Raw genomic sequence first — 14,372 nt, 5'->3', positions numbered from 1 at the left:
ATTATATTTATGATGGTCGTGTTTACTTTCTTTACAAATATTCAACTGTTATGATACTACATGAAGTCATCCACCCCCGAATGTTTCCGCCATTCTGGTTTGGGGTGTGACCGATTGGTATCAGAGCATTCTTTATAGTGAACTAAGTATATCGAACCACATAAGATATACAAACTATAAATGCAAAGGGACTAAAACCCTCTGACAAAACGTTTTTACAAACTATACTTTTGATAAAAAAAAATGCTAGTTTTATAAAAGTATAAGTACATGCATACATCGGTCTAGTATCATAGTCAAAACTATACAAAAGTATTAAGACAAGTTGGACACTACGATTAGGCCTCGGGGTATGTAATCAGATCGATGATGAATATAGCCTGATCAACTATATTTATCCAAGATGTGACCAACGTATGTCGAGAAATAGTAATAGTGAACAACAAGTCAAAAACTTACCAAAGAAAATACTAGAATCAAACTTACAAATTTGAAATACTATAGGAGTATTTTATAGTACTATAAGAACTGTAATAATCGCGCGAACCTCGATATTTAGTTAGAACTAGGAATCGTCAAATAAATAGAATTATGCTTATCAAAAATTATCTTTTTACTCTCAAGTTTTATATATAATTCTCTTACCTCTATTCTCGATCAGACGAAATGGCAGGATTTCACATTCCCGGGGATCCCTACTACCCTAACCATGGAAATAGAGGTTGGATCGAGGAGGACCCAGAAGAAGATCCCGAAGAGATTCCCGAGGAAGAGCCAGAAGAGGATTCCGAAGAGATTCCCGAGGAAGAGCCAGAAGAGGATTCCGAAGAGGATCCCGAGGAAGACCCAGACGAGAATTCAGAAGAGGAAGGAGATGGTGGGAGCACTGACTCGGAACCAGAGGTCTACAATCCTCCCCAGGGAGCAGCAAATTCCCCGACGAAACTTTCAGGGCCCGGCGCCCCGCTAGGCTATGGATTTGAAACGATGGAGCAGGGAACAAGGACAACGCCCACCTTACGGCATCGGACAAGGCTTTTATAACCTCAACAACTGAGGTTCAGCTGACAGGGCACTCCCTGTCATGATTCGTCGCATCGCCAACCAAGGCGAGCAAGCAAGAGTGAACGCCGACCGACTCTTGGACATTGGCGCCACCGCTGCAGTACGTCTTCGTCGTCTGGACGAAGAGCATGAGCGAACAATAGAGCACACCTTTTCCCTTCAGAAAGACATTACTGTTGCTAGGGACGAAGTGAGGGGTTCCGTAAAAGCCAAGCCGCAATGGAAAGGCGCGTCATCGAGGCTGAACGTCAAGTAGCCCGAGCTCAGACTTCCACGATCACATACCATGGTCCGCAGCGTACCACTCGTTCGGAGTAGAACGCGTACTGCTTGCACTATGTTATAGATTAGACTTATCGAGTGAGCGTTGGTGCTACTCTTTCTTTTATGAATGTAAACCCGTCGGATTGTGTGTACACAATTCGGGGGTCTAAATGCTGTCAAATTTTTCCCGCTTTCATTGATATACCCTAGACATATGTAAGGTCAAATTTTCCTGATCGTTGTATCTAATATTAATATCAATGAGATTGACACGCATTATTAATTCATTGGGTATTGTCGTTAATGTCTAAAAATACTAAGAAATCATGTGCTTATTTTGTAAGTTTTCATCTTGGCAATTAACTTACAAATTCAATAATGTTCAGAACATAAAGCATATAGTACTAGAACTCTCTATAACCATTTCTGAAGACTTATCAATAATTCGTCTTTTAACTTATGGCAGAATCATGCCGTCAAGGAGGAATCCACGACGCGTCAATACTACAGGAGCACCACCTCCACCACCACCACCACCTCCATCAATGGATAATGCTACCTTTCAGGCTGCTGTAACAGTTGCCGTAACCGCAGCAATGGCTTAAAAGAGTAACAACGGATCAGGAGGAGTGATATTGCCATATTTATACACATTTTTAGGCAATATTTATTTACGTTTTTATTAATATTTTGGTTATTTGCATAGGATAATGGTACTTATAAGGATAAACTGTTATTTGCAGCCAAAATAGAGGCATTTTCGAAGTAAGGGACCAGAACTGACAACATTTGGAACTTTGGAGGCTTGAAGGGAAGAAGGATGAAAAACTCAGCAAAAAACGTACTCACGACGTGAATAGTTCATGATTCACGACGTGAGAAGAGTATTCCAGAAGATATGCATCCTGGTGAAAGAGTCCTTGTCGAATACGAAAAGATCGCATTCACGACGTGAATCCGTATGGTCCACGATGTGAACTCGGGAAATCAGAAAACTATAAATTTCCTTGCCCATTACGACTTGGGGACTTCTTGGCTGATTGGAAGGTTACCTGAAGACGATGTTAAGCAGAAAAAGAGTTCTGAAAAAGGCTTTCAACACCAAAAGGAGTAAAGGTTCACAATTAATTAATTAGTTTGATAGTTATGAACATGTTTGATAATTTGATTTGTTTTCGCTTACTTGTTACTATGAGTAGCTGAATCTAGCAGCTCTTGTCTAGCTAGATGAAGCTTCTGAATTATGTTTTAGCTTAATGACTATTGAATTTGATTAGTTGGTAAATTGCTTGTGTTTGATTATCATTACCTAGCATGTTATTTTAGTTTCTTAGTTGCTTAAGTTCATGTTCTGTGTAGTTGGTGAACATTAAATTACATGAACTTGAAACCTAGTGATTTAGTGAACATGGAATTGCTAGAGCTAGGATCGACCAAAATCTTAGATAAGTGATAAAAGTAACTAATTTAGCTGTGCTAGAGGACATAATTTATGACCATAATTGTGTTTGCTTAGATAAATCTTACATAACTCACTTATAATTAATAACTAATTCTGTGTTTTGCTTATGTGTGACCATACAAGGTAGTTCATGAATTGGTAAAAAGATTAGTAAATTTGGGCTTGAATTGCTAATTACATAATAATTGGTGACCAACTTTGATAATCCATAAATATTAGCTAAACATAAATGAAGAAGTGGATTCAAACTAGACAGGAGTGTTTTTAATTAATTGATTGAATTTTGTGATTTAAGTTCGTCTGGTCTTGCAAAATCATATAAAACCCCCTCTTTGCTCTAAAATTAGGTCAATTTAATAGTAGATAAATTAATTAGTCAAAACCGTTCCCTGAGATCGACACCTGACTTACCCAACTATTCTATAATTTTGACTAGGTACACTGCCTAGGTGTAATTAGTTAGTTAAGGTAGTTAGGTTATAAATAATAAAATTAAGTGTACCTATTTGCACGCACCAAGTTTTTTGGCGCCGTTGACGGGGAACGAATTATTTGATTTGTTTGATGTATTTGCTTTAGGTTGATTGATCCTTTTTGTGGGGTAAAACCTGCAAAAAGTTACTTTTTAGCTTAGTTTTTTTCAGTACTAGGCTCACGACGTGAACCTTAAGTTCACGACGCGAGTTCAGTAATTTTTAGATTTTCTACGATTTTCTTTTCTGTTAGTTTTTCTGCGACAACACGAGGTGGTAGTCTTTACCACGACGTGGTGGCCAGTCTGTAGGAAATTTTTATTTAGTTTTTGTTCAGTTTTACGTTTTTTCATTTTGTCTGTTTTGCAGGAGTTGATGACCAGAGGATCCGACACACCTTTGGTGCCACCGCTTGAAGATCCGGAGTCTACGCTACACAAAAAGAATAATAAGAAGTCGCCTTTATAAGAACTGAAATCAGCCTTTTCAAGGAAGTCAGGAAAGAAAACGGGAGAATCGAGTTCAGCCTCAAAGAGCAAGTTTGAAGTCTTCGATCAAATTCCTAATCCACACGAGTCCGAGTACGAATCAAAAACATAATTTGGACTTTATACGAGTGAACCCGAGAATGAGCCGGAGAACGAAATGGCGAACATTGATGAGATGGCCATGGGGGACTACAAAAAGCGCATTCGAGATGATGTGGGGTCGGGTTTAGTACACCCTACAATTCCTGCCAATGCCACATTCGAGTTAAAGGGACACATCCTTTGATCCTTACTGCACTTAAGATATTCCCTTCTATGGAAAAGATCACGAGGATGCTTTCAAACATTTAGATGAAGTGTGTGACAACCCGAAATTTAGGGCTATTATTATAACCGACATTCTATCCGTGAATCTCTTGTTTATCCGAATTACTGATTTTTAATGCATCTAAAGTAAAACAAATAATTTTATTCCAATTATTATATGATGTCATATGATACATTGCTTTCGAGTGTGTAAATTGTCAACATAATTAAACCGCTTAAACGACAACGCTAATCAATGCATCTGAAAAACTAAAATTTTGCATTAAGCAGTTTTGAGAAAAACAAACATTAAAATATTATAGTACATGTTTCCCTGTTTCCGAAAATATAAAGAACGTTCAAAACGGAGTTCGTATGCAAAAGATACGACAATTTTAAGAAAAACAGACAGTAAAACATTATTTTTATTTAATCGCGTAAAACCGAATCGATCCGTTGAGGCACTTACACTTTGCCGACGGGATTTCCGAGAGCGTTTTCGGATTCAGGTTATAGTCTATTATTTAATTTCACACTCAAAATAATTGTTACGAAAATATTCACAAAAGTCGCGAAAACGGATACCGCGAGCCGTTTAAACGCAAAACTTCAAACGCAATTTCCCGGAGTTCCGTAACTCCAAAAATTAATCCGTTCGGGTTTCTGGAATCCTTGAATTACCCTTTTTCATAAGAAATTTTTTAAAACGCAATCCGATGTCGGAATCTCGATTCATCAATTATGAATGTTTTGGACAAGTTAAAGAATTAGATTACTTTGTGAGACCCCACATAACTTGCATACAAGGAAATGGCCAGCTCATTTCGCCTCTTGCTTCCCCATTTGATCAAACCCACGTGACATTCTCTTCAACTTCTCCTCACCGTCTTACTTGCACTCCTCCATTTCCAAGTACAAGGTATGGCTTCAAAATGCATGTGTGTATGCTTTTACTATAAATAGGAGGCTTGGGTTCCTCCTTCAACACACCAATGTCCATTCCTCTTCTATCCCTTTCTATCCCAATCTCTCTCTCTCTCTCTCTCTAGACTCTCTCCAAGAGCTCTCCCGATTTACACCTTTAACCATCCTAACACCACCACCCTAAACCACTAAAACCACCCAAAAAACCCTATTTCTCTTATACACGACTGCCAAGCTCCTCCAAAAACTCCCTACTATTGCTACCTATTTCCCTCGTCGTTGCTAGCCAACAGAAAGGAAGAAAATGGAGGCAACAAAGCTGCCAGAAGCAGCTCCGCCACCTCTCACTGCCGCCGCTACTGTGGAAGTCCGACCAGCCACCACCACCGCTTTGCTACCGCAGTAGGTATCATTTCAATCGCCCCTCGATTTTATTTTTGTGCTTCTTTTCGTTGTTAGTAAATCAACCTAGACGAGACCCAATTTTTTTTTTCTTTTCGTTTGTTGTATAACTGCGTACGTGACCGCGAGGAGGAGACTCCTCCTCAAACCTCCATTGATTTTATTTAAAACAAACCTCTGACTTGTGTTGGTTTTCGCAAATCAGCCCTATAAACTTTGATTCCAATTTAATTCTTTCAAGCTTCCCATGAATATTATTTACATTTTTGGTTGTTAAGTAAGTATACAAAGCAAAAAGAAACCCATGCACACGTTTATTTTTATCAGTAAACATTCAAAACAATTTCTCAAATTCATTTCAAATACTTTCGATCCTGTTTTCGTAATTTGTTACAAAATAATCTCAAACTTTATTTATTTATTTAAAATCCTGTTTTAGTACTTGTATATCTAGTATATATCTATTTTATAAATACTTTGTTTAAACAAACAACACCATCGTTTTTTATGCAATATAAATCACACGGAAATAGTATTTATTACGCTACTATTTACGGTACGGGGAATCTGGTTTGAAGGGCCGAATGGGTTGCTGGATTTCAGAAGTGCTATAATGCCAAAATGGTCCTGCCCTCGGTGTTTCATGTCTGGCCCTCGTCTGTACATGATAGTACGTGTATTAAGTAATATTTATCATACGAAATACACAAAAAAAATATCATTGTTTTGTGTAAATACTTACCAGTTTTAGAAATAATTGTTTAAACGCTTACATGTTAAGTAAACAAAATCGTTTTAAACCTCAATAGCTACATATGTTATGTTGTTAAAGATAATACAACTAATAAAAATAACATATACGTTCCAACTAAAAATTGTGCTATGACTGTATAGCCAGTCATCAACTTGGTAGTTTCATCATACCTCATACATACACAAAAATATATAAGTTCATATATTTTTACGAGTTATAGAGCTCGTATCTTAGGCTCATTTATGTGCTTGTACTCAAAGTTTTATCAACTGTTTAAACAAGTATCGTACACTTTACGTGTATGCTTATCAAATATACTTGTCAATTACCTGTTTATCCGTATCTGCGGTTGTTAAGTTCAACCTTGGCAGATAACTTTATCCGTATATCCGTATGTCTGTTTATGACATAAATATATAGGTTTATGCATTTATACAAGTTATAGAACTTGTATCTTAGGCTCATACATGTGCTTGTGTACACTATACTAAGTTTTGTCAACTGTTTAAACAAGTATCGTACACTTTACGTGTATGCTTATCAAATATGCTTGTTGTTTATCCGTATCTGCGGTTGTTAAGTTCAACCTTGGCAGATAACTGTATCCGTATATCCGTATGTTTGTTTATCCGTATCTGCGGTTGTTAAGTACAACCTTGGCAGAAAGCTTTATTCGTTACCCGTACAACCATGTATTTGGTTGCTTTCAAACACAGTTTTAAGTATGTAATTACTTATGGAACATAACATTTTGGCTTCAAAGATTCATTACAAACACAGTTTTAAGTATGTAATTACTTATGGAACATAACGTTTTGGCTTTCAAAGATTCATTACAAACACAGTTTTACGTATGAGTTTACTTATACAAACTATACATTTTGGCTTTTAAAGACTCATTGCAAACACTGTTTTAACTGTTGTTATACATACAAAGATAATACTTTTTAGACTTATTAAAAGTATTACTGCGTTAGCAGAAAACCTATGATACTCACCAACCTTTGTGTTGATTTTCAAACTTACATGTATTCTTAGGGGATCATCAGACAGGCGTTCAGACAGAAGGTTAGCCGTGGACTGTAGACGACCTAGCTAGCTTGTTTTTGTTATCTGCTTACCTGTTTAAGGCAACTACTGTACTATTATTATCTGTAAGAACCCTGTATTCAAACTTAATGATGGAATACAAATGCAGTTTTGTTTATCGTTGTACTTGTGCTATATATTCAGTTTATCTGTGATCCATGAACTTAGTCCCGCTCCCGGCGTGTTCCGCCTTGGCCGGGGGTGTGACAAAGTGAATGACATTGCTGATTACTTTAATGTTCCAAATGTTGAGAGAAATACTGTCTTGCTGAGGATGCTACCAGTTACTTTCAAAGGAGCTGCAAAAGACTGGGTGAAGGCACTTCCACCTGGCACAATAACTACTTGGGCTCAAATGCGTGAACAGTTTTTAGATCAGTTTTGCCCACCATCCAAGATAGCTAAACTCAAGAAGGCGATAGCCAACTTTGAGCAACAACCAGGGGAGTCATTATACGAGGCATGGGAGCGTTACAAGGGCTTGTTAAGGAATTATCCTCATCACGACCTCAACATCCAACAAGAAGTATCTATATTTTACGATGGAGTAAATGTCATGACGCGTCAACTTCTTGATTCGCAAGGACCGCTTACAAAGAAAAATCCAAATCAAATCAAGGTGTTGGTTGAAGAATTTGCAAAGCACTCTCGTGAATATCATAACCCAAGGCGTGATGGAATAAAAGGCAATGGAGGTACACAAACTGAAGAGATGGCTGCTGTGATGGCAATGCTTAACACTATGGATAGGAGATTGACCCAAATGGATCAATCAATTCATGCAATTCGAGTTGGTTGCGAGAGATGTAGTTGCCCACATTTGACAAACGATTGCAATATGGATGAATATGGAAACAAGAAAGCTCAAGTTTTCTATTCAAGTGGGGACAAATACGATGAAGATTGGAGAAAACCAAAGAAGGAGTGGCTGCCTTACGATGAATGCAAGAAGCAAAAAGAAGAGAAATTTAGGCAAACTGGTCGGGGCTTCTACCAAAGAGAGCAACCACCAGCTGAGAAGAAAGTTGATCTGGAGACCATGTTAATAAAGTTTATGGAAGCTTCAGAAAAAAGGAATGATGCTACTGATACTGCAATGGAGGATCAAAGAACTATGATGAAGAATTATCATGCTATGATGATTGACCAACAATCATTATTAAAAAATCAGCAAGCTTCCATCGATAACCTTGAAGTTCAATTTGGTCAACTTACTACTTTGGTAAATACAAGATTGTCTCCACAAATTCCTGAAAAGAAGACCCAATCTCACATCATGGCCATTAATACTGAAGAAGAGGTGATTTCTGAATTCCTAGAAGCTTTAGAAGTGGAGCCAAAGCCATCTGAACCAAAGCCTAAGAAGACAAAACTCGAAAACGAAGAATCTGCTGGAATACCAAGTTCACGTGGTGAGCCCGCTATGCTCACGTCGTGGGCTCGGTCTGAACAGAAGAAGTCAGAATCCGTTCCAGCTTATAAACCACCTTTACCATTCCCGTCTCGAGCACATCTTAGTCCACTGGAAAGGGAACATCTGGAGTTTATTCAACAAATAAAGGGTATTCCCATTAATACTCCTTTTATTAATTCATTATCAAAAGTTCTAGAATACGCGAAGTTCCTCCAAGATCTAATAGACACTCGCCAAGAATTGAAGAAGAATTCTAAGGTGATCCTTAGTGAGCAAAGCTCAAGGGCTGTATTGGGAGAGATACCTAAGAAGATGGGAGATCCTGGACGCCTCACTCTTCCATGTGAGTTTGGTAATAATTTGAAGACATATGTTTTAGCCGATTCTGGGGCTAGCATTAATTTGATGCCTTTTTCATTTTACCAAAAGTTAAATATTCAGAAGATGAAGGCTACAAAAATGACAATCCACATGGCAAATCGTTCAGTGACTCACCCAAGAGGGATAGTAGAAGACATCCTAGTTAAAATTGGGAAATTCATTTTCCCAGTTGACTTTGTAGTGATGGATATGAAAGAGGATGTGAATGTCCCCATCATTCTTGGTCGCCCTTTACTAAATACTGCTAGGTATCTTGTCGATATTCGAGAATCCAAGCTCACGTTGAGGGTTGGTGATGAAGAAGAAACTTTTGGACTACAAGATGGTTTTCAAGGATATGATGTTGAAGGTGAAGTGTTCAATATTGAAGATGATAATGAGCTTGCAGAATTGGAGAACCTTATGGAAGAAGAAATTAAAACAATTCAGCAAATCAAGCGCACCAAGCCAAGAGCTTCTGTTCCACTTGTATTCGAAGTGTTTGCTTATAAAACACCGACATCTTGGGTGAGTAAGGAAAGTGATGACACGTCTAGTGATGAAGAGGAGGTTACATCAAAGGTAACTAGCCCAGTGGTGAAGGAGGAGGAGGATATTATGAAGCTTAAAAATGATGAAAAATTGAAGACTCAAGGTATCAAACGCAAGCTCGATGGAAATGAAGTCAAGGCTAAAAAAGAGAATTCTAAAAAGGCGTATATTCGTCGAGTGCAAGCTTACAAGAGGCGTTTCAAGGAGTAGAAGATCCTGGTGGTGGACTTTTCTGACGAATCAACATAGGAGGCACGGAGTCCAGCTCAAGACTCCTCAAAAAGAAGCGCTTCTCGGGAGGCAACCCGAGTTTGGTTTGCGTTTTTCTTTTTCTCTTTAGTTTTTGCATTTTTTTTAGTTTTCGGGAAGTCGATCATATCATCCAAATCACTCTATACATGATATAACACTGAGTGTGGGGGTCCCTAAAAATTAAATGGTAATAATTAAAAAAAATTTAGTTAATAGACAAATTTGGAGTTTATAATCAGACAGTATTCACGACGTGAATCATTATGATTCACGACGTGAGTCCAGATTGAAACGGACAATATATCATTAATCCATAATTAGCCCATTTTCTATTAAATTAAATGGCCCATTATTTTTAGTCCAGTCCAATTTTGGTATAGATTGAATAGCCCAGTTTTTAAGCCCATACTGAATTCACGACGTGAACCTTTTAGGATTCACGACGTGAATCCTGAAATACTCGGGACCACGGATTAAAAGACACAGAACCCTCTTTGACCAAACATTTCTTTATTCCCACGAAGTGAAAGAGGCGACTGGTCCCCCCTTGTTCGATTTCGGCCGACGTACGTTCTTTAATCCTCTTGTGCTTACGTAATTTACCATTCCAGAAATGGCTCCCAGAAGAGAAGTTCTAACAGGGGTGGCATGTTTACACCCATTTTATGCTTTTCCAACCACCTTGCCACGAGACATTTTCACACGTTGCAATAATAGGCTAGGGTGGTTGTACAACAGGGAATTTGCTGTTGCCCCAACAATCAATTGGACAAGGTTGAGGGAGGTCGGAATCTTTGATAGGCTGTCTCCATTTTTCACAAAAATATTTTTGGGAAATGGGTTTTCGTTCACTTGCAAGGGTTGGCTTAATCTATTCGGTATCCAAGAAAAGGGTATATAAGGAATTGTGTGTGGAATTCTTTGCTACGGTGGTATTCCATGAGAATGTCTGCGACCCTACATTCCCGCAAGCCTTAGTTTTTAGACTCGGGGGTGAATATCGTGAGTGCAGCTTGATTTAGTTTTCCTGGAGGATGGGGTTATACACGGTCCAGGAAGCTATGACTCCAGAATTTGCTATGTTTTTTAGAGAGGCGGCTCGAGACTTGAAAGTGGGGCTTCGGGGATCGAATTATGGAACAACATTGCATCCGAAATATTCAATTCTGGAGTATCACCTGAAAGCAGCATAAGATCCCTCATTCACCGTTTGATAGGCCGATTCATCACTTTCTTGATCAATCATAAACGCCATGGGGATAAGGTCACGAAGCAAAATCTGTTCTATTTATGATGCATTTTACAGCCGGGCGTGTGTTGCAACATTCCTTATTTTCTGGCCCGCTACTTAGCGGATTCTGCTACGAGTTCCCGCCCCGGAAACCCTATATGTGGGGGCCATTTTATCACTCGACTGGCCCATTCTTATGGCTTAATCGTTTCCGCCATTACCCGCTCGTTGACTTGCATGGAGGGTAACGAGTTCACAATGGGATACTTGGAGACAATGAGGGTTGTTCAGAATTATGGGACCCATTGGGGGATTGTTCATACTGATGATGAGGGTGATGGTGGTGAGCAGCCTGGTGCACAACCCGAGGAGCAGCCACAACCAAGGCCGATGAGAAGAAATGTGAGAGGACAAGGGGAAAGAGGACAGTCGGTTCGCCAATCAGCACCCATGGTAGCATCACACTTTGGGGATGATATGACAGGGTATTTTGACCAGCTTTCCTTGAGCATGAACTGGATTGGTGGGACAATGGAGAATTTGGTGCAACATTTCCATGTGGAGCAGCCTCCTCATTTAGGGTATCATTACCCAATTTGCCCTAGGATGAGCGAGTATCGAGGCCAAGGAGGAGATGGGGCAGGCACTAGTGGAGCTCGGGATGAAGAGGAAGATGATTGATCGCTAGTTTGGTTTTATTTATTTTAGTTTTTAGTTTCTAGTTTATTTGGTTCGAGCACTTTGTACGGATTGTTGAACAATTGTTGGTTTATTATTATGTTACTTTTATTTTCTTTTGGTTGTTTGATTGCAGCTTGCTAAGGAGTCTTGGGAAGGAAGTAAAGTCGAGTCAAAAGTCGTGATCGTTTAGTCAAGGGTCATTACAAGTCTAGAGTTAAGAGTCGAGACCCACAATTAAAAATAAGTGTGGGGTGAGTCGAGAGAGAGGATGAGATTAGCAAGGAATCATAGAAATTCTGCATTCAGCAGTGTCTTTAACAATTTAGAAATTGGAATGGGATGCCAAAAGTAATAAGAAGAATGGGCAGTCTCATTTTTCAGTCGCCCAGTTTTCACGACGTGAGCATACACTATTCACGTTGTGAGTTGAGTTATTATAGATTTCAGATTCCGCATTCCTGCGACCTCACGTCGTGAGCCTATATAACTCAGGTCGTGAGTTTTCCCATTTTCACTATAATTGGGGTTTTTATGACGCGCATGCTAGCTGTTTCCTCTACTATACAAAGTGGCGTATGCTTTCCCACATTATTCTATACATTTTGAAGACTTACACCATTCTGATGGGAGTTTGAAGTTTCGATTCATTGCTTTTTCGCTTGTTGGCTCACTTACATCTTTCGTGAGTTCAAGTCCAAGTTCCTATTTAGATGAAGTTCCATATTCAAGATGCACATGTCAACTACACGTTTGGAGTTCGATCTTGCCACTTCTATCCCAGGGGAGTCTGTTCCTTTTTCTCCCTTTTATTGCTTTTAATTTATTTTATGCATACAATGAGGGTATTGTATGTAATAAGTGTGGGGTAGGGGGTAGAAAAAGTAAATTAGTAAATTGCTAGAAATCTTAGGGAATTTAAAAATTTTCATGGGTTTGAAATAATAATATAATATTAGTTCTAGTAATAATAATTTGAACTTAAGTTGCTAGTGTTGCATTGGGATGATCTGATAAAGGTCCAAATGTTTAGTTGAGCCAATATACGTTATAGTGCATTTGTGGCCTCCCTTATTCTAGTGAAATCATGGGACAAAAACACAACCTTGCTTAGTTTGAGGGATGCGATATGTTTAGCAGCCTAAACTTGAAATGTATCCAGGAAAATTAATATCCTTAACCAATAAGGTTTGAAGTAAAGCGCCCCTACTTAAGCATGTAAGTTTTTGAGTGATATAAAAAAGTGAGTACATGTAAAAAAAAGAGAGAGAAATTACCAAAAAGTGAAAAATTGAGGAATTTTTGGAGCATAAAAGTATCAAAGTATGAAGATCAAAGATCAAAAATTCTGAAGTTTCAAAAGTTGAAGATATCAAAATAAAACATAAAAGTTGGTGAATTCAAAGAAATTAAATATCAAAATATCAAGAAGTGAAGAATTCAAGAGCTCCATATTGTGGTATCTTCTAAAAGTTGTAATTATTTAGTTTATGTATGCTTGGGTAGCTTTACAAAAGTACCTTGAGGTTAGAAAGCTTTCTGAGGATGGATTCGGAGGGTTGCATAAAATGAGCATTGTTCGAAAGAAGTGGGCGAGTGTTTATGAGGATTGTGAGTATTTAGAATTGAGGGGGGTTACTTAGGAAAAATTTTAGACACAAATGCATGCGTTGAGGTCTTGGCATAATGACTGAGTTTGAGTTGGATCGTTCTATGTGATGTTGGTGATGAAGGTTTAAGTTTAAAAATAATTAGATTTGCTTGAGGGCAAGCAAAGCACGAGTGTGGGGTATTTTGATATTGCCATATTTATACACATTTTTAGGCAATATTTATTTACGTTTTTATTAATATTTTGGTTATTTGCATAGGATAATGGTACTTATAAGGATAAATTGTTATTTGCAGCCAAAATAGAGGCATTTTCGAAGTAAGGGACCAAAACTGACAACATTTGGAACTTTGGAGGCTTGAAGGGAAGAAGGATGAAAAACTCAGCAAAAACCGTACTCACAACATGAATAGTTCATGATTCACGACGTGAGAAGAGTATTCCAGAAGATATGCATCCGGGTGAAAGAGTCCTTGTCGAATATGAAAAGATCGCATTCACGACGTGAATCCGTATGGTTCACGACGTGAACTTGGGAAATCAGAAAACTATAAATTTCCTTGCCCATTACGACTTGGGGACTTCTTGGCTGATTGGAAGGTTACCTGAAGACGATTTTAAGCAGAAAAAGAGTTCTGAAAAAGGCTTTCAACACCAAAAGGAGTAAAGGTTCACAATTAATTAATTAGTTTGATAGTTATGAACATGTTTGATAATTTGATTTGTTTTCGCTTACTTGTTACTATGAGTAGCTGAATCTAGCAGCTCTTGTCTAGCTAGATGAAGCTTCTGAATTATGTTTTAGCTTAATGACTATTGAATTTGATTAGTTGGTAAATTGCTTGTGTTGGATTATCATTACCTAGCATGTTATTTTAGTTTCTTAGTTGCTTAAGTTCATGTTCTGTGTAGTTGGTGAACATTAAATTACATGAACTTGAAACCTAGTGATTTAGTGAACATTGAATTGCTAGAGCTAGGATCGACCAAAATCTTAGATAAGTGATAAAAGTAACTAATTTAGCTGTGCTAGAGGACATAATTTA

General features: G+C 38.2%; 1 protein-coding gene and 1 non-coding gene across 3 annotated transcripts; one reads left to right on the top strand and one right to left on the bottom strand.

Moving 5' to 3' along the window:
* The first annotated feature begins 5,058 nt into the window (after nt 1–5,058).
* On the top strand, nt 5,059–14,171 carry LOC145141016 (uncharacterized). Of its 2 annotated transcripts, none has more exons than XR_013722397.1 (2): nt 5,059–9,867; nt 10,417–14,171. XR_013722397.1 is itself a non-coding variant. In XM_079074377.1 (2 exons), the coding sequence occupies exon 2, from the start codon at nt 7,331–7,333 to the stop codon at nt 9,761–9,763; it is 2,433 nt and encodes an 810-aa protein (XP_078930503.1). In that variant the 5' UTR covers nt 5,059–5,388; nt 7,177–7,330; the 3' UTR covers nt 9,764–14,171. The 2 variants fall into 2 exon arrangements, 1 of the variants encoding a protein (XP_078930503.1); XM_079074377.1 differs by having other exon boundaries at nt 5,059–5,388; nt 7,177–14,171.
* Nucleotides 7,631–7,737, bottom strand: LOC145141594 (small nucleolar RNA R71). Its single transcript, XR_013722787.1, has one exon. It is a non-coding gene; the product is annotated as a small nucleolar RNA R71 (small nucleolar RNA).
* Nucleotides 14,172–14,372: the final 201 nt, after the last annotated feature.

Source organism: Lactuca virosa, chromosome 9, assembly GCF_052849685.1.
Source record: "Lactuca virosa cultivar CGN04683 chromosome 9, Lactuca_virosa_CGN04683_v6, whole genome shotgun sequence".
In the NCBI taxonomy this organism is placed as follows: domain Eukaryota; kingdom Viridiplantae; phylum Streptophyta; class Magnoliopsida; order Asterales; family Asteraceae; genus Lactuca; species Lactuca virosa.
Note: the sequence above shows the minus strand (reverse complement) of the source record. Positions and strands in the feature narration are given on the sequence as shown.

Bases quoted from the DNA above. Each gene is read 5' to 3' on its own strand.
- LOC145141016 (XM_079074377.1), top strand. From the start codon at position 7,331: ATGCAGTTTTGTTTATCGTTGTACTTGTGCTATATATTCAGTTTATCT.